This window comes from Cygnus atratus, chromosome 12 (genome assembly GCF_013377495.2).
Source record: "Cygnus atratus isolate AKBS03 ecotype Queensland, Australia chromosome 12, CAtr_DNAZoo_HiC_assembly, whole genome shotgun sequence".
NCBI lineage: Eukaryota > Metazoa > Chordata > Aves > Anseriformes > Anatidae > Cygnus > Cygnus atratus.
In genome coordinates, this window is record NC_066373.1 from 4,796,244 (window position 1) to 4,815,911 (window position 19,668).

At 41.6% G+C, this 19,668-nt stretch overlaps 1 protein-coding gene across 1 annotated transcript; it reads right to left on the reverse strand.

Annotated features, from left to right (window-relative positions):
- Positions 1-828: 828 nt before the first annotated feature.
- On the reverse strand, positions 829-9,852 carry HSD17B2 (hydroxysteroid 17-beta dehydrogenase 2). The gene is made up of 5 exons (XM_035543599.1): positions 9,576-9,852; positions 5,033-5,245; positions 4,547-4,732; positions 2,224-2,361; positions 829-1,187 (listed from the first exon to the last, which is right to left on the reverse strand). Exons 1-5 carry the CDS (start codon positions 9,850-9,852, stop codon positions 829-831), a joined length of 1,173 nt encoding a protein of 390 aa, XP_035399492.1.
- Positions 9,853-19,668: the final 9,816 nt, after the last annotated feature.

The following is a 19,668-nucleotide window of genomic DNA, read 5'->3' on the forward strand; positions in this document are numbered from 1 at the left end:
CAGGACAGGAGGACTTCCAAAGTGGAATTCTCCATAAACCCAAAACTGAATACAGAATTGTACAAAAAACAGCAGTGAGATCAGAGTTCACTAGGGGTTACAAATAAAGTAGAAGCATATACAGACAAAACACAATGACCAAGACAATGATATCAGATTAGCAGCCAATAAACTTACTATCATTTTTTATAATACTGTAGGAAGGACATGGTTGGCTGCTTGGTGAAGATCAGTCTTTGTTCATTTTTCCCCAACAAATTTATGTTGATTGGTACAGCAAAGAAGGATACATCAGACAATTATACTTCACAAAGGTTGGGGTTAAAAAAAGGATCAATTGTTTCTCAGGTCCAACAGGAACAGAACCAGGAAAAAAAAAAAGGAGCATTAGGCTGAAGCTACATTAAGAAGTATTCACATTAAACATTTATAAAAGAAGATGCATATTCCTATCAAATGTTTAAGAAGATCGTGGATTCAAAGATCTACTTAGAAAAACACACAGGTTAGACATCCGTCCATGTGTCAGTAGTGCCTTTTGAAGCAGACAGGATCTATACAACCTCATGAGATCTCACACTGAAGGCAGGATACCAGGACATCAGGGAAATGTTGCAGCTCCTCCACATAGGCCATGCCTGGGAATAATTTCCCATTTCTGTTTATTTACCACTTTTCCTGAACACTATTCTTAAAACAAAATATTTCCCGCCACTCACAGGGCAGCACAAATTCAATTTACCAAAGACAGTACAATAAATAACCGTGTCTTAAAATAGAGTTTTCCCCCATTTATCTCATCAAGCGCAATAAATGCTGATGGATACCTTAGAGATTCTTGTTTTCAGCCTCCAGTGTTCTCAGTGCCCTTGGGACAGACTCAATGCTCATCAACTTACTAATGAAAAAGTCATATAACCAGAGAGGGAAGTAGCAGAAAATGCAGAGGAGCACGTAAGCCCCTCTGCCAGGGGTGTACAAGCTGTGGGGCCGCCTGGCCAGCAAGGCGTGCAGGAGGGAGCTCAGCACCGGGGAGAGGTCGGCATCACAGTACGCAGGTATCTGCGGGAGGTAGCTCTTCAGCCCCAGCAGGTAGTCCTCGCCATAGTCCTGTCTCACGTCTGCTGGAAGGTGCTCCACCAGCTCCTTTTCTTGCTTGACCCACAGCTCGGATGTGCCTTGTATACCTGCGGCAGCAACAGCATGGGATAGCAAGTAAGTTTGAGGTTAAGTGAAATTAATCCATGAGTAGTAGCTGATAAGCTGTTCCCACCACTAAGCCCGGACTCAGTTCTAAACTGGAGGAACGAAGAACATACAAAGCTCCTGGTTAGTTACAACTGCTCTTACCAAGGAAAATAATGAAGCACAGACTAGCCAAAGAGCATGGGGTTCTGTTACCAACTCTACTGAAAAAGGCCTTTGTATCTTTTTTCCCCTCCCTTTCCATTCTGTCCTCACTCATTTTATGGGTATTTCTAATCAGTATTTGTTAACAGATGTCATTGACAGAAGAAAGAAGTGGGCAAACTAAGACAAGGTTAACTTGGATTGGTCAAATGCCCCTCTCATGAGGGACATTGATATTTCAACAAGCAGTTTCATGAAGGTTGAGGCTTGTACTGGGCCTCTTAAAAAGAAAATCAAAATTTCCCCCCCATTTTCATCATGGCCCTGCAGGAACTATGTGGGGAAGCACTCAAGGGAGAGAGGTTTTATGGAAAAGGTATCTATTTTGCTTTTCGCTGACATAGGAATCATCTCTGAATTAACCAGGACTTTAAGTAAGCAGCACTGGGACTTTGTTGTCCTCAGGTTGCTGCCAGGCACATCCACAGAACAGGGACGTGTGTGACACCCACCTTGCTACTGAGTGGGCACAGGCAGTGGGTGTGGCAAGAGATGAGTAACATGGACAGGCTCTACAGAAAAGGTTCAGAGCAATGGGGGCAGGAAGAGGAGGATTTGGAAGAGTAAGCAGCAGGAGGGGAGCAGGGGAAGGAGCAGAGAGGAAATCTCAGGAATTATGTAGAGTAACATCAAGAGCAAGTAAGTGACCTAGAGGGGAGCAACATTCAATTAAAAAAAAAAAAAAGCTCTTAATTTCCATAGTCAACATGAGGAATGGAAAAGAGTTTGAGAATTATTCAGGGCTCTGTTTGAGGATCCTGGAATTCAGGAAAAGAGACAAAGCATAAACAATCCAAAATGTCAAACACCAACCTGTTCTGAAGCCTGATGGATGGATGGCAGCAACTTTGATTCCCCATTTGGAAAGCTCCTGCCTCATTACTCCAGAAAACATGGACAGAGCTGCCTTTGATGCACCGTACGCAGCATACCTCGGTAGCGGAATGCCTCCTGCAGGAGCAATATAAACATGATAAAGCTCAATGTCTGCTCTTTTCAAGCCTTTATTCTGGTGATTTAGGTAGAAGATTATAACGCAACCAGAATTATGTGGCTCTCACTGAGGTTAGAGACAAGTCAGTGAGGGAATCATTTCTTCCTAGAGGTTAAAAAAGTGTGAGTTGTAAATTAGCACTTGCTTATAGCAGTTATGATCAGTAACACCTTGTAAGATACTTTCTATGGCAGAAAATATGAAGTGTATTGCATCCAAGGGTAAAAACTGCTGCAACTTACAAAGTTCCCATTTCAAAATAACACTTTTGTCTTAATGTACATGAAATTTGAAAGAAACCATTTCAATATAGGGGAATTTTCTGGTAAGCCACTGGTACCATTTGTTGGGTTTTGTACTGCAGCAACACATGTACCACAGGAGCTTCACACACAGAATCTTCCCTTTGAAGATGTCAGGCCAATCACATGTTAATTTTTCTTCTGTATGCATCTGAAAAAGTTTGAGTTTCAATTGGTTTGAGCCAATTGAATCACATATGCTTTCCCTCTGAGGTCAGGCTAACCTCCTGTCCAGTTAAATTAGCTCTACACAGGCAGGAATAGGTTCAGCACAAGACTTCCAACTTTTCTGCTAATGTTTTACCAAAGGACCCTCAGACCCCACATTAAGAGGAAGCTATTTACTCAACTCAGAACATCTGTGTGAACATCTATAGTTTAAGCAATGTCATTATCAGCTCCTGTAATAGCAAATTATTTAGCACAGAGAAGCTCTGTTTATCCCTGCAAGACAGCTTGGGGACTCACACCAAGAACTAATACATCTGCCTCAAAACACCTAAAATGCAAGCTTCACTTGGGTGCTCAAAGAAAACAGAGGTCTGTCTATGCTTGCAAGGGCTGATGGGCAGAGCAGTACCAGAATGGTCCCTCTCATAAGTCAGTCCTGATTTTTTCAATTTTTTTTTTTAAAGTATTGGCAGTGAACCATAAACACAGGTGTACAGGTACAAAAACCTTCTTGGGACTTAAAGACAGAAGACGGCAGTGTCAAAACTAGGCTGAGACTACATCCTCAACATAAGCCATGAGCACAAAGTAACACCTGTACAAGCCACCTTGGCAATACAGCAGGATTCGAGTGGACACCACCTGCACAGAAAAGAGGGTCCAAACAGATAGGTAAGAGAGATCTGGGAAGCAGATGATATAGTAATTCCTTAAGAGGTCTTTCAAAAAAAGACCTTCCAGCATCACAACATCCTGCTTCTAGTAAGTCTCATTTTCAAAGGAGCATTTTTGCTCCTCGGCTGTTGGCTAACAGACACTGTCATTACTTTGTTCCTATGTCTCAGTCTCTCAGCTGTCCTCCTAGAATAGAAGGCTATGTCACGAAGGCATACATATTTAGTAAATACAGGATCCAATTTATAGGGTAAAACTGAAAAGCATATTACACACAATATTTTCATTAATAAAATCAATTCTTAGCAAAATGATAATCCTAAAAATGTTAAGATAAAGTATTTTTAATAAGATTACCAAAATATTTTTAAAGAAATATAAATACACATATTCTTTGCTGCCCAAATGAAACTTCTAATACTTGTTAACAGTTACAAACGGTCTCTGCTTACAAATGGCAAATATCACGAACTTACACAAAACACATTTACACTCCAATTTTAACTCAATGTATTGGGGGGGAGGAAGGGGGGGGGGAAATAGTTGAATTGAGCCTTTAGCTGTAACCAACCCAAATGGAAGAATACCTGGTTTTACATAAATCAGATTGTGTTCAGACATCTCCACAGTATGGTTCGGTGATGTGCAAACTGAGGTGTTTGCAAATTTCTGCTGGAATGTGTTCTACAAACAACTGTGTTGGTTTGTTGTGTTTTTTTTAAAAACTATCCCTCACTGCACATAGAATACAAGATCTGAATTTTATGTTCTTTACAGAGCAGTGTATTTTTAACCATATTAAACTCTTCTTTTTTAAGGACTGATTTCTGGAAACAGCCTCCCAAAGCAAAACCTACACTTATTAGCTAGATCCTAACTCCATAGGCATATTTACAAACAAGACTGACCACACCTTCCCTAGCATTTACGCCAAGAAAGTTGATTGCTTTTCCTGTTACACCAGAAACTTACCTGGTGCTTTAGCTCAGCTCACCTGCCATGCTGGACATGTTAACCAGCCTCCCGTGGGACTTCCGAAGTAATGGTAAGAAGGTCTTGGACACCTCCACGGCCCCGAAGAAGTTCACCTCCATGCACTGCCTGTACACACTCATGGGGAGCAGCTCACCATCAGCAGGGAAGCCCAGGATTCCCGCATTGTTCACAACTCCCCAAAGCCCTGGGAAGAGGAGAAAGCACATGGCTGTTATAACAGCAGGATACCAGCTCCATTAAGGTTAAAGTGATGAGCTGGATGGTGCCTCCAGATCAAAGCAGAGATGATCTGTAGCTATAGATACACGGTATCCCCTCCCCGAGCAGTCGTCACTGTTTTTCCTGTGTCTACAAAAGCAGGAGCCATCAAAGCAAATTCCCTGGCTGCCCACAGACATACACAGGACAGAATGGGGCCGACAGGTAAGAGATGTCTTGTAAATAGGTACATTAGTACCCCCATATATCAGCATAAAAGCTGTACCTGTATTTTGCACCTTCTCCGAGACTTGTAGATAGGCTTGCTTGACTTGGGTGGGATTGGTTATATCCAGCTGCAGGAGAGAAAGCCTCTGAGAACAGGTCCGCCTCAGGTCCTCAGCTCCAGGGCCGTCCTTATTCAAAACCCCAGCAAACACAACAAAACCTAAGTTATCCAGATACTTAGCCAGCGCGTGTCCAATCCCAGTGTCGCTTCCTGAAAGAATCAAAAAGACACGTGAAAAGTCAGTCTGCCCCAAACCATCATCACCATTAAAACAGAGAGACAGAGAGGCACTCATGGGAAACACACACACGTAACCAAGAGGATGAAAGGAAGTCACCGAAATATATGAGTAGGAAGGAAGGTTGTGATTCATAGGTGTGAGGAGCTGGTCCTTTGCCTGTTTAGCAAAAGCTGGCAGACCTCTGCTCAGAGCTGAGGGCATCAGCTCATGCTCCCACTGAGAGATCCTAAGACTTACTCCATGCATACAGAAGAAATAAAACCACAGACTGGTTTAATACAAATATTCAGGCTGAAAACTGATAATAAAAGTATCTAGGAAAAAAAAGGAAAAAATAGATCTTAACGTGAAATTTCAGCTGGACAAAGCAATTATATGGCATTGGAATTGACAGAAATTCACTTGCATCAGACTTTCTAGCATCAGATTTATTCCCAAACTTTATCTTGCAAACTTTTATATTTACCTATAAAGCAATGAACTGCCAAATACATGAAGCACCACTAAAGCAAGTACACAGCAACAACCATGATCATGATCACGCAACTTCTCCCACCAGGAAAAAATGATAAATATTTAACAAATAAGTCTGTTGATTCACAGGTTTTCATGTCACCTTTCATATGATATTTTGCTGCCACTATCTTAAGAAACTTTTAAGGGTTTCCTGATGTATTTCGTAACTATATTTTCCATTCTGCCCATCTACAGAGAAGCTTCTTACCAATGGAGGAAGCAACTCTTCCATCTTCCTACCAAGACTCCCAGTGAAGTGACATAAGACTCTGAAGACAGGAAGGGAATTTATAGGGACACTGCTGCAGCAGTTTTGCAGGAGACAAGGTCAGGAGGGAAATGAAGAGGTTAAGGAATGGATGTGATTTTCACATCATGAAGAGGAGATGTAACAGCATGTCCCACAGTACTGCACTGTGCCCTCCTCTGCTGCAAAAAAGCTCCTGTGTGCTGATGTGCAATATCTGTGGAATTATGCCAGGGTTTGGCTACCTCCTGTAATAGCCGTTTCTTACATATATGCTCAACTTCCAAACTCATCTGCAGCATGGGTGGAAACCTGACTGTGGGACAAAGGGCTGGGACTTCTGTCAGCATTTTTTTTTTTTTTATTAAACCATTTCTTCATTTGTGGAAGGGCCACAAGACTCCCTATGTAACCTTGCCAGAAAGGTAAAGGGTTAATTTATGATTCCAGCACACGTAGAGGGATATTATAATCATTATTGGCAGGCCAGCCCCTGCACTCAAAATCCTTAGTCAATATAATTTAATTGCCAAATAGACTCATCTTAATTCATGCTAGATCTTCACTTCTGGGTTTTGTCTTCTATCTAGGACTTCAGTCCCAATAGATGAAAAAATTAATTCCAGGTGACTTGAGAGAAATATGTACTAAATGCCTCAATCAATAAGTGCAAGATGTTGAAACAAATTACTCATGCTCTGTTTAATCCCTTCTTTAAAAAAATTGCTTTGGGACATTTTTGAAATCTACAGTTTGTTGAAGATGCACCAGACCGCAGTATACATCACGCCTCACTTCTTACAGCCCTGGCCTGGAAGAGAAGAGATGAACAATCCTACATTCTTGGAATTCCCTAGAAAACATGAGGAGGCCTGCAGAGATCCTAAAGACATGATGAATTTCTGGGCATGGGGGTGGGGTGTCTTCCCCTTTTAGTGAGAAGCAGATTTCTGGATCAAATCCTTCCCCTTTTGTGCTCCCCAGTAAGTACACAGACATGAAACTATATATGCTATAAGAAAAAGCCCTACAACACAGCTTTAACTGCGAAAGTGGCAGAGTGCTTAAGAACCAGGGACAGGTGTAGCAGCCCTGAGAAGGAGAGAAAATCAATGTTTATTTGTGCCTGCTGCTGGGTTCATCCCCAGCTTTTATCAAAATCAAACCTGATTTGAGTTCCAGACCTGTTATTGATGTCCAGAGAAACCACCTTTCAACTCAAAGTTCAAACAGCATCAGCTTCTTTCAGCTTTAGTTAGGTCCCCCTGTACAGAAGAATTAGATTTCCTCCCCACATATAAAATGACCATTTGTGAACCATTTGAAGATTTATTGAAGAAAGGCAAATCAGTACAGACTGCAACTGAGTCATCGCTGAGAATCCATTGGCAACTCAGCACCGAGCATCAGAGACACCAAGTCGCACACCAGGAATGGAAACTCCAAGGTAACTGGAGGAGTTTGCCCACTGAACACAGAATAACTGAAGCAAGACTTTTATAGTCCCTGCTACTTTGCATCTGCATGATGTTTTTGTTTTTAGAGATGCTGGCTGTCAAGACCATCAAGCCACAGAAAGCATAAAGCACCTGCATGCTCAAGACCGCATTTGAGGACAATGATGCACTTGCTCCCACCAAGAAGATCAATGAAACGTTTCATCAACAACTTTCAGACTGCTCACACACCCAGAGTTACTCATTCAAAAAAGCTTTTTGACAACTGGGCAGTTTTCCCTAGTTGTGGTGCTCCGCTGAATTAAAAATAAAAAAATAATGCATAGCAGCAGCTGTACAAGGGCCATCCAGAGAGGACCAGAAAAAAGTTTGACAAAGCCCGGACAGATGAGCACAGAGGTTGCTCCATCCCCTGGCCATAGGCAGCCGTCTCATGAGTGATAGATATGTGGCAGCTGCTCCGAGCACAGCAGCATTCCTCAACCATGCAGGGCTGAAACAGGGGGCAGAGGGGGGAAAAAATCACTATTTCCCATGAAATAGCTGCCTCAGGACTTGTCTAAATTGGAGACAAATGACAAAAATTGATGGAAAGGCACCCTGCACCTGTGTGCATGCTGCCACACACACCTTGCTGTCAGTAAGAGGATGAGCACTGCAGACAGAGCAATTTGACAGAGAAATGTGTTGAGTAAAACCTTCATTTCAATTGATGGAGTGTTTGATTGACTGCATACCAGCCTGGAATCAAAGAAAGATTGAGATGAGTCTCTTCAGATGTGTCAGCTGCCAGAGGTGTCCATGTCCAAACTTGCATTTCTTCAGGACAGTTGCAGCACAGGTACAAAGAAAACATTCACTTGCTGCAATGTAACTCAGTGTTCTTCACTCCCCGGTATTGCCCTAACTCCAGTTCTCTGGAATAAATAAGCTCCAAAAGAGCCTATTTGGGTTTTTGTGTTCTCCCAAAGAACCACTGAAGAGCAGGCTTGCACTCAGGCACCCTCCTGCCTTTTTTAAGTGTGAGCCCGGTGCCTGCCCAGTGGAGAGGCACAGAGGCTCTCCCTTCCCATGCGTGATGCCCATCTTCATCCCAGCCACCTGCACAGAAAAACCCTGCTGACTGTGAGGGGAGAGCTTGCTGCTCATCCTCTCCTCCCTTAAGTTTTGTGTTTAATCCCCATAGCAATGCCTGCTAGGGAGATTTAAATCATTTCCATAAAGCAAAATGAGATACTGCAATAAATAGCTATGTAATCCAAAGCAACTTAACTCAGCTTTTCAGAGGGGAAAATGGAAAATAAAACAAACAAAAAAAAAAAGAACAAGTTAGTGCAAGAACGAGTAGGTAGGCACTCCAATTCAAAGGTTTGATTAACACAGCAACATTTAAAGTTTCAGAAGAAGCAGGAGGAAAGCCATAAAACTACAGAAATGCCATCCCTGCAAACCAGAAGTGGGTTTTGAGTAGATCAGGGTGTTAATACAGAGAGCAAATTCATTAGCTCTGAACTTTCATTTCCAGTGAGAAAAATTACTCACTCCCAAACGATTTCATACCTCATTTCAAAGAGATGGCACCAACCTGGTATCTTGAAATATAGGCATGATATACACAGCATGTACTATGTAAATGCGCACATCAAAAGATAACTGTACGCCAGTACCTATTGCAGTAAATTCAAGTAAACAAAAGTAATGTATGAGTGTAGTATGCTGAGGGCTTCCAGAAATTAATGTCTCTCCTAAAAAATTAGACCATCATAAGTATTCTTGTGCTTTTTTTTTTCAACCACTTATTTTCACAAGCATATCTAAAAAGCTACTTGTAAAGATTAAATGAAACACTTAAAAAAATGGCATCTATTAAGATGCTTTTCTACTTAATTTCAGAGCACTTCTTCACCAGGGAAAGGAAAAAAAAAAATTTAAAGACGTTTCTGGAAAAGCAAATAAATCAAGAAAAGAAAAAAGCAAACCCCTGGGAGCACACGTTTCATAGATTCCTCACCCGAGAACGCAAAGTTTTCCAACACACCTCTGAGAAAAGCCCGGTCTTCGCTTCCTGCAGCGCCTTACCTGTGACGAGCACGGCTTTGTCACCCACGGGCAGTGGCGCCGTGCCACCCAGGTAAGCGGAGGAGACAAGGCACGCACCGCAGAACACCAGCAGCCCTCCGCAAGCCCCCAGCATAGTCCCGCACAGCAGCCCCAGCAAGGCAGGCAGCAGGCTCCAGACCAGCACGCTGCCTTTCTCCACCAGGCTCCTCTTGGCCATGCAGAGCACAGTGGCCCCAAAAATCACAGTGACACCCATGCAGAGCCATCCCAAAGGGCTGCCAGCAAGAGCATCCATCGCCTGGGCAAGTAGCAGGCACAAGCAGCCCACCTCACCTCCACAGGGCAAAGCAGGTGCTGCTTGCTGCAGCCCGGTAATATAGGAGCAGGGCCAGGGGGTGGGGCGAGAGAGGGGACTCCGTTTAAAGGTTTGACATAATCTCACTTACCCTTGGCATCTGCAAGGAGCAGGAGCCTTCTGGTTTTCCTTACCTTTTATTCCTTCTGCCTGACAGCTCCACCTTCTGAATAATGTGCCAGCTGGGTAATGATTGATAGCAGCGGGAATGGACATGATGTAGGAATGAAGCACTGGCTTTAGGAAAAAATTTAACCACTGTATGCTTTAAATACATTTCCCCAGAGAGGTTACAAAAACAAAAAAAAACGCTTCCTTTGTGGGAACTGTTGGAATGCCCTGCCTAAAAACTTTGGGTGTAGTTTCAGGGGACTTGGTTTTGATGGGCAGTGACAAAAACGAGCACCTGGCTCAGGTGGCAGGGGAAATGGGAACGGTGGGTGCTGGCCTGCCACAGAAGGCAGTTTGTTAAACAATGACATTTAACACACCTGAGGTGGACTCCTCAGCTGACCTCCGGTGGTGACATTAACCTCTGTTTAGGCAGGAATCACTGGTTCGACACCCGGAGCAAACTGAAGACAAACATGCAATCAACTAACTATATTTGAGAGATCTAACACCTCCCCGGTGTACTCTGAGGATTATTTAAACAAGAAGGAAAGAGTGCTTTAACATCCAGCTGGCTAAAAGGCTTGAAATGCATTTTAGGCATGTTTAACTCTTTAAAAATCTCTGCTAATTGTTTTGAGACGACAACAAGCTAACGTGCCGTAGCTGTTTTTCAGACAGGAAATATACTGCTGCCTACTTCTGTTTAGAAAGTAACGGGGAGATTAAAGTACAGGGTGCATGCCTAGCACGAGATACAGGCATATTTCCATTCCAGTCTTCCTTCTGGGTTTTATGGGGTGGTAAATCTGTTGACTCTGAATTTTTACAGCCAGTAAAAATGTTTACATACCTATATGTCGTTTACATTAGAGGTGAAGTCACTTTCTTAAAGGCACATTACCCCAGAGGTCTGCTTGTCATTCACTATGTTGGGAACATTCGTTCATCCCTTCCCTCGCAGCAACACTAGTGCAAAAAGTGCAAACTATTTCCACTTGTCTTTGCTATTTGCTGATTCTGCTTTTATTTGTGTGGTATTCCCGAGGTCAGTTATACCCTGCCCTCTGCTAAAGCATCCTTGTGAAGATTTCCTTGGAGAATTTTGCTCTCTCTCACCACTTGGTCTTTACTGCATGGTTGAGATGGTCACAGACATGTTGGCATTTAAAGCATCAGCTCTGGCAGTGGAGGACGCAGCAAGCTGGAGGTTTTGCGGAGTGGGAAAAGGGACAGAAGTGACCACCTCCAGCCCTCTCTCACCCCAGGTCCCATCAGCCCACAGGGACACCAGTCCTCGTCCCCACACGGTGGTCCCCATTCAAGCCTTCTCCTCTGCCCCATGCACACCTGCCAGGTCCTCTAGTGAAATATATATGTGCACCCCCACACACACACACTCTCAGCTGGAGGGCAGGGATGTGTGGACAGCTGAGGATGCCACACGGAGGCTGTACACGCTCCTGATGCTGTGTGCTGACACAACACCTGTCTGCACCCACCGATGTGCAGGGCAGCCGTGGGAAGGGCTGGTGCAGACTGCTCTGTGTCTGAATTCATGCTGAATTTATATATTGAATACTAAATATAAGCACTGAAGGCTCAGGGGCAGCTTTTAATGAGGGGCTGACCGTGTGCTCAGCCTGCAGCGTGTGAATAAAATTACATGTGAATACACACCGTGAGACAGGCTGCTAGTGGAAAGGAGGGCACGATCTACAAGTGGCTAAAAAACGTTAACTTGGTGTAACCGCCTCATGTACTCTCAGCACGTCCTCCGACACCAGCAGAGACAGGTTGCTGCTTGAGGATTTCTCAGTACAATTTTGCAATGAGATAAGTTTTATCATCCCATGCCCACCATCCATCTTAAGAAAGCATCCACTCTTCTCTCCTCCACTTCGGTATGTCTCCAGTCCTCACCCCTGTACATTAGCACATGACTGCAATTGAGCTTGCATTCTTTTCTATTTCTCTGGGCCGTGCCTACTCACGCTGTGAATATTCATCCTTCTCTCTCCTCTTCCTTGATAGTTTTGCTGGCAAACACGGGGCTCCTCCAAATTATCAGGATGTTCCTTCAATAAAAGGTCTGAGTTACAAGGAGGATGGATTTGGGCTAATTAATTTTGAGCTAAGCTTGACCTTCTTCCTTTGCCAGGATATTTGTCTTCCTTCCCAGCTTTTCCAAGCCATCAGACAATAACTCACTGTCCTGTCTCTTTACACCCTGGCAATCTACATATGCTATACTGAAGCCTAAACACTGCTTCCATGGTCATGCCAAACAGCAGAAGAGGAACAATTCAGACCAGCTTCCTGGATGAACTGTCCTGCCATGCGGTTACGATACCTTTGAAAGTCAATTAAAGCAATGGCAAAAGAAGATGCAATATCAATGGCCAGTATCTACAGAAATTATTGAGTCCAAATCCAGTTTGTTTTTTCTCTGAACCCTACAATTATGGCATCTTTCACCCCGTTGTATTATCACTTCAGAAGACTTTCCCTAAGACAGAGAAAAGACACCTCTCCAGTTTGTGGGATCTTCATCATTGCAAGCCTATGTTTGGATTTACATATTCCTCTGAAATGTGGTAAAGTTGGGCCTGTCCATGACTTCTTTGAAATGCACCACTGAGCATTTCTTCTGTTCTAGCCTAGTAATGAGCATTCTTCTGTCTTTGCCTTGCATGGCTCCATTTCTGGTTCAGAAGTGTTCCTGTTGGGTTTTGGTTTATGCCTCCACGGCTATCTAGCATAGCAGCAGCTTCCAGCTCTACGATGGGGTCTTCATGTCCCTGTAACCTTTCCTTGCATCGACTGTCATTTCTTTGGACATGTTTCTCCTGTGCTTTCTTTGTACTTTCCAGTAGTCCACTCGTCAACATTTTTCCTTTCAGCACTTTCCCTTCACCCAGAGGTACCACATGCCTCATCCAATATTTGTTTTCTGTTGATATTTTTCTGTCCCTGCTGCAACATAAATTACATCGTCTGCAAGCACCTCTGCCCAGTCTCTGTTTCCTTTCTCTCTGCCAGTCACCGAATTGTCTTTCAGATCAGGCTGGAAGTTCACACAGAGCCCTTCAGTTTTCCGTTTTGCTCTGTTTTGTTTGCTGATGCAGCCTTTTTGTGTTTCAGCTGTGCAATTCAATGACTGCTGCTCCTGAGAGACCGTGCTTCGTGTGCCTCTGTAAGTAAGGGAACTGCGCTTCAAATTCTGCGGGCTGGTTCTTGGCTACAAGGTTTTCCTTGGAAAACATAATTTCAGCAGAAAATAGACTGGAATTTGTTTCACCAAATGAATCATTAACCAAGATAGGAAAGTGTTTCTCAGGAGTAAATACATATATAAGTAGCAAAAATATGAAATTATTTACTTTGACTACAGTTTCTGAGAGTACATATCTTCATACATTTGGACTTTGGTGGACTTAATGGCTACACCAGCACTTGTCAGGCTTTATGTCCTGGATGCAGACGTTATTGACCTTGCAAACACAAAACTCATTTGAGCAAACAGACTTTGCACTTACAAATACCACTGAACTCCTATACAAAGGTTGAGATAATCCTTTGCCTTCAGCAATTTATCTATTCATGCACTCAACTTGAAGCACATGAATTGTCCCAGTAAAGACAGCAAAACTATTCATCTGCCTAAAGCTAGGAATGTAGCCAAGTACCTTTGTGAATTAAGGTCTCTGAAAACACAGACATGTACTGAATAAGTGCAAAAAAAGGGTTATGTGCAGCTGAAAATTACGTCTAACCTCTTCTCTATTGTCAAACTACTTCATTAATAGACACTTAGGGAAAATAATTCCTGTAGAATAAAGTATGTATCTATTGAGGAAAAGTATAAAATATGTATTTACCTCTAAGTTATTGGAGATTTTGCCTTTAGAAATAGAGCAATTGTAAAGACTGGGAATTCAGAGATAAACAGTAGTTCCTGAAGATCACTTGGCAGTGAAGAAAGAGTTGCAGCTCACCATTTCTCAATATTCAATTTTAATAAATGCTAATAATGATAACAATAGTAAGAATAATTATAATAAGTTCCTCAGCTAAATCTCCTGTTACTTTCTCAAGTGTTAGAACCTCGGAATCAAGGAACTTGTACCCATGGTCAAAGCGGACATATAAATCCTTTTGGCAGGTACTCATACAATGCACACCTTAGTTATAAGACCCTCAAGAGAAATAATTGCAGCCTTCATTTCTCATGTGAATTCAATACCTGCAGCAGCTATACCTGTGGAGTGGGTCTTGTAATAACATGCAATATGAAATGAACCCTTGGGCTGTAAGTTCTGACTTGCTATTTACATGAACTCTAATCACCCTTTTTAAATTTTCTGCAATAGACAAAACATCTTAAATCAGAGAAATAATTAAGATTATGAGCACTCCGCTCTGTATTTGCAAGGGATGTTTTCTTCTGTTTCTTTCAAGAACAGTTGAAAGTGGATTGCACTCTTTCCAAAATAAGTCACTTTTTTATCAACCTAATTGTCGCTATCTTCCAAAAAGAGGATGGAATCCAAAAAAAAAAAAAAAAAGGCAATTAGGTACTCTTCAGGAAGTTAGCCAGGAATCATCTCTATGTTATCCTCATGAGAAATTACATTTGTCTGCCTTTCTTCTGTCATCCACTAACACAAAACAGCTTTCACAGAACCACTGGTGTTAGAGAAGAAAAGGTAGCAGTTTATCTTAACCCACTTCTCTGACAGAAAGAGACTCTTCCTTAAAATCTCCTTTGGTACACTGAGAGTAAAATTCCAGCCCTGCCTTAGACAGAGCATGGCACAGTGTTACCTCAGTACAAGAGAAATAAAGATGTAAGCTATACTCTGGGATGGAAAATTAGTTTGTTTTTCCAGCAAGATTTTTATTATATCAACTCTGTTGCCTTCCCTTTCATTCAGCACTGCCTCTCTGAAGTTAATGGTAGAATCTATGTTCCCAGAATGCAAAGGATTTCCACAATTTGCTGCCTGCTGTCCGACAGTCTGCTCATTTCTTCGGTGATGCTTCTTGAAATGCAACTACAATTTTCCTTGCCTTGCTTCTAGATGGTTTCACAACCATAGGTAAAACAGACCTTATCCACATCAGCAAAAAATACTCCTTACATCTTTTTTTCTGTAACGTTTCCTCCTGCATGTCTCCAAACAATGGCATTTGTGGAGAAACTTCTGTTTCACATCCAACCTTTTTTCCATACTTTTCAATAGTAGATGACAAAACACTTTCAAATATTTGGGTATTATCGATGCAAAAGTCACACAATTTTTATCATAATTAAACTCATAATTAGTGATGTGAAAAGGGAGGCACACAGAAAATTAGGCATACATACTAATCAGAAGTCTGATTAAAGCATGTGTAGACAAACTGAGTAGCAAAGACAGGTAATTTTAGTGATGGAGATGCAGACTTCAGCAATCCCAGCTGATCAGGGCCTCCAGGTTCTCATGGTAGATAATTAGTTCCCATTGGAATCTGGGCCTTATAGCACCCTTATAGACATTTAACCAAATTTAACTTACAGCTAGCATAAACATATCTGTGCTGCATACATTTTATCATACCTTTAAGTGCAATCGAGGCATGGACCAACTTGTCCAAAGCAAGATTTTGACCAAAAAAAAAGATCCTCAACTCCAAGCCTATCGGCACTCCTTTCTCTTCCCCCCCAGAAAAGAGTCCCCACAAAGCAGGGGGATTTACTACATCACCAACACAACTTGCCGTTCATAGTAGATAGTGACAACATTTAGAATAAATCATTCTTGTTTGTGCCCCCCAACATGTTATTGAGCTCTGAGCATGGATTCTGTGAAAGGAATGAAAGGAAATGAGTGGAAGCAAGTCCCCATAGTCAGGTGGGTTATTAAATATGCAAACCTCTGGTATATCTTCCCTTCCATCTGCAAACTCCTAAAAACACCTCTTCCCTCCTAAAAAGGAATTCACACGTTTTTTTTTTCCTCACAGTCTTATCAGCTAGTCTTTGAAATGCAAACTGAAATGAAATGAGATGAAAAATGAAAGATGATTCAGAAAGCATTAAGTGATCAGCCATGACAGTGTGTCAGCTGCCCTAAATGCATTCTGTTTTCTGTCGCTTGAAGGACAAGTCCCTCGCTTTTGAAATGTGAAGCCATGTATTTTTCCTGCTGAGGAATCACGACCTCAGTCTGTGTTTAATCAATGACTTACATTACTGCTTTGATTGAATGTGTTTGCTGTGTACCGAATGTCACCAATTTCTCCTTCAATGCAGTTGATCCGAAGGGCTTCCCCGCGGCTTTTCGGCAATGCCTGTGCTGCTGGCAAACTGCTGCAATCTCATTTGAGCGCTGCTGACAAAACCAGCTTTCTGTCAGGAACGACTCAGGGATGGATGATCCTCCCATGGAGCACGGGGGCAAACTAGGTGACCTCTCAAGGTCGTATTCAGGATCTGTGGGGCGGGGGGTTGATGGTGCTATGGCAGGTACCATTTTAGTTTGTGTGTTGTTTTTTTTTTCTTTCGGCAAGTGGCTGACAATGGAAAGTCTGTATACTCAGTGTAATTTGTTGTTGTTTTGTTTCCCTTTATTATATTGTCTATCTTCGACATTTTGTATCATGGAGTAACCTTAACCCCTGACTCAAAAATTATCTAGATGTAATATCTAATCCCATTAAAATCACTGTGACTATTCACACATATAAAATTAGATAATGATCAAATAGCTTCCTGACCAAGCATCCAAATACTCAGTAGGTCTAAACATTTCCTGAGAGCCTGAGCCCACAGACACTTATGTACATTCTTAAATATAAACATAGCTATCCGTGCACAAGTAAATGACATAAACATTCATATGCATAAACATACCTGCAGAATTAGACCCTGTTGTAAAACCCCTCTCCACCTGGATTTGAGATATCTACATGCCGATAGATTCATGCAAATGAACACACACCATAAAACTATTTACTTCAGTTTCTAGGTAAAACAATTTTCAAGTGCAACTTCTATGAACTTTTACACATTTTGTACTCAATATTAAAATATTGCCAAGCCCCAGGTGGAGTCATACCCAAATGGGCACAGATTCTATGGGAATAAGTACACACACATACTTCAAACAAATCATCTCTTGCATGGGATTCCTTCCTGAGCCATGCTTACTTTGTAATTTGTTTTATTAATACTGTAAACTGTCACTTGGCTTTTAATTTTTATTTCAAAGCTGCTTTTTAACAATGTACATGACAGCCTTGGGGCAAGCCTCTCTCATGGATGAGCACATGCACACTTTACTTGAATCACCAAGGGCTATGCACATGTAGCTTCAAAGGCAGATTTGGGACCTGTAACTTTAATTCATCCACCAAATGGAGCTCCAAAATCCATTAAGGAAAAATAACTAGTAACCATCTGTCTTTATTCATCAGACTGAAAGCAGTCAATCAAACCTAGTGGACATTTTTACTTTCTTCTTTCTCACTCAACAGCTTTGAACACAGATGCAGCCTTTCCATAATTAAGCTGAGCACAGTAGCTCCTAGACAGATTAATACTGGAGAGCTTGTCAAAAATGTCAGATGGCATACAGGTTCTCTATCTTGTCCCTGGATTTATATATATATATTTATATATATCAGATTCTGGATACAATTATTAAAATTAACAGCTATCTATAGCCCACACTGTTGACCCATCACAATAACAGCAGTGTTAGGAGAACCTGTTCTCCATGACAAGGTATATTTTTTTCACTCACTGCAGCTCAGGACATCACCTCTGCAGCTGAACAAATGTCCCTGGGAATACAACTGAAGCACAGGATCCAAATGGCCCCCAGAAGGCTGCTACTTTTACTCCCTGCTGAGCCACATTTTCACTAGTGACTGAAGGGCAAAAATCTCTGTAAAGTCATGGACGGTATTTTGAACATGAAGAACCTAAAGGTGTTTCCAGTTAGAGAATTTATATTCTAACAAGCTGGAATATAATTAGATAGTTCACACCCAATAACTGTTCCAGATAAGTTTTTAGGGAAGTTCTCAGATATATGAGATGGTTCCTGTTAACTCTAAGGGGGTAATCACAAATATCCAAGGCAGCTTTTAGATCTCGATTACTATTAATAATGAGCTCATATGTGTTTTCAATTTCCCTTTTTCTGAGTTATAACATTTTAAAGCGGAGAGCACCTCCAATTCTTAAGGATTTTATGTTACTTGTTAAATATTCTGGTTTTTCAATATAACTTTATGATAAAATCTATGGGCTAAAACCAGGATTTAAAAATGCCAGCCTAGGAGCAATTTTTGCTTCCCTTAAATTGGGTTTTTATCTTATTTTTAAATAAAGTAAAAACTCAGATCAAATCTATTTTGGTGATGTTAGATTAGAATTCCAATATCATATAAAAGTGTAAAAGTTCTTATCTTTTCATCTGGTGGGAAGAGTTGGTTACTATTGCTGTTGATTAAACAATGTAGTTTGAAAACAAGTTGTACAAAACAAGGAGAGGCTGTCCCAGAGAACTTCATTGCATGTCTCTGGAAAGGAGAAAAGAAATGTGTTTTCAGAGTAGTCAGGAAAACTAGACCAATTGAAGTACTGATAGAAATGAGCAGATACTGGCCGAACTTCAGGAGCCAAATTCTGCACATGGAATCTATTTGTGTAATTAGCAGTATAATTTTGCTTCCATGTGTTTAATTAGTGATAACTAGCTCATCCATCCCCACAGATGTATTCAAACTGGCAAATGGAGATGAGGCACCCACCTGTACTCAAAAAAGTGGGCAAGTATTAGATAACCTTTACACCTCTAGATAGCAGACTCTACAGCAGAAAATAGACAGAAAAGTTATTTTGAAAAAAAAAAAAAAAGTATGCTGGCATGATCTCTCTTTAAATGGTGCTTCTTTCCCTTAGGAACATTTGAGCACTTAACTATCATAAATGTTCTACAAGGCAAGATAGAATTATTGTTCCCACTGTACACACGAATGAACAGAGGCAAAGAAAGGTCATCCCCTAATTAGTCAAAAAATCATAGATTAAAACTCCAGTATTGTAGTGCTCAGTCCTAGACCCTGCTGCTAGAATGTCTTCCCTTTTAATTTCTCCTGTGACATTTCCCAGTTCACCGTTTAGTAACTGCTACGTGGCAGCCAGATAGCCTAACCACAGAGCTGCTCCCTTTGTGCTAGAAGCAATACAAGTAGGAAATGAAAAGGACAGTTTCTTCACCCCAAATGTTACCAGCTAAATTCACAGGAAAGCGCAGGTGTTGGACACAGACACTGAAGAATAGATTGAGTCAGTAGTGATCAACTTGACAGGCTCTTGATTACAAGTAACCTAAAGAGCATCAAATAATGTTTTATAGACATCATAACAGAGTTTTAAGGTCAGCAGTGAATCACACTGTAGATGCTTACACAGGATTTCTATGGAACATGACAGAAACAAGCAAAAGTAGGAAGCTGAAAAAGTAAGAAGTGGTCAGTGGAGACTGGAATTGCAGACTCATCAGAAGAGGGTGTTAGCATCTCTCTGCTGAATCAGAGAGAAGTGTAGACGATAAAGACATACATGTGTAAAGGGACAGATACAAGTGA

Bases quoted from the DNA above. Each gene is read 5' to 3' on its own strand.
- HSD17B2 (XM_035543599.1), bottom strand. From the start codon at position 9,852: ATGGATGCTCTTGCTGGCAGCCCTTTGGGATGGCTCTGCATGGGTGTC. The intron at 5,246-9,575 runs GTAAGGCGCTGC...TGATTCTTTCAG, and splicing joins CAAAGCCGTGCTCGTCACAG to GAAGCGACACTGGGATTGGA. The intron at 2,362-4,546 runs GTGAGCTGAGCT...TTGCTCCTGCAG, and splicing joins TAACATGTCCAGCATGGCAG to GAGGCATTCCGCTACCGAGG.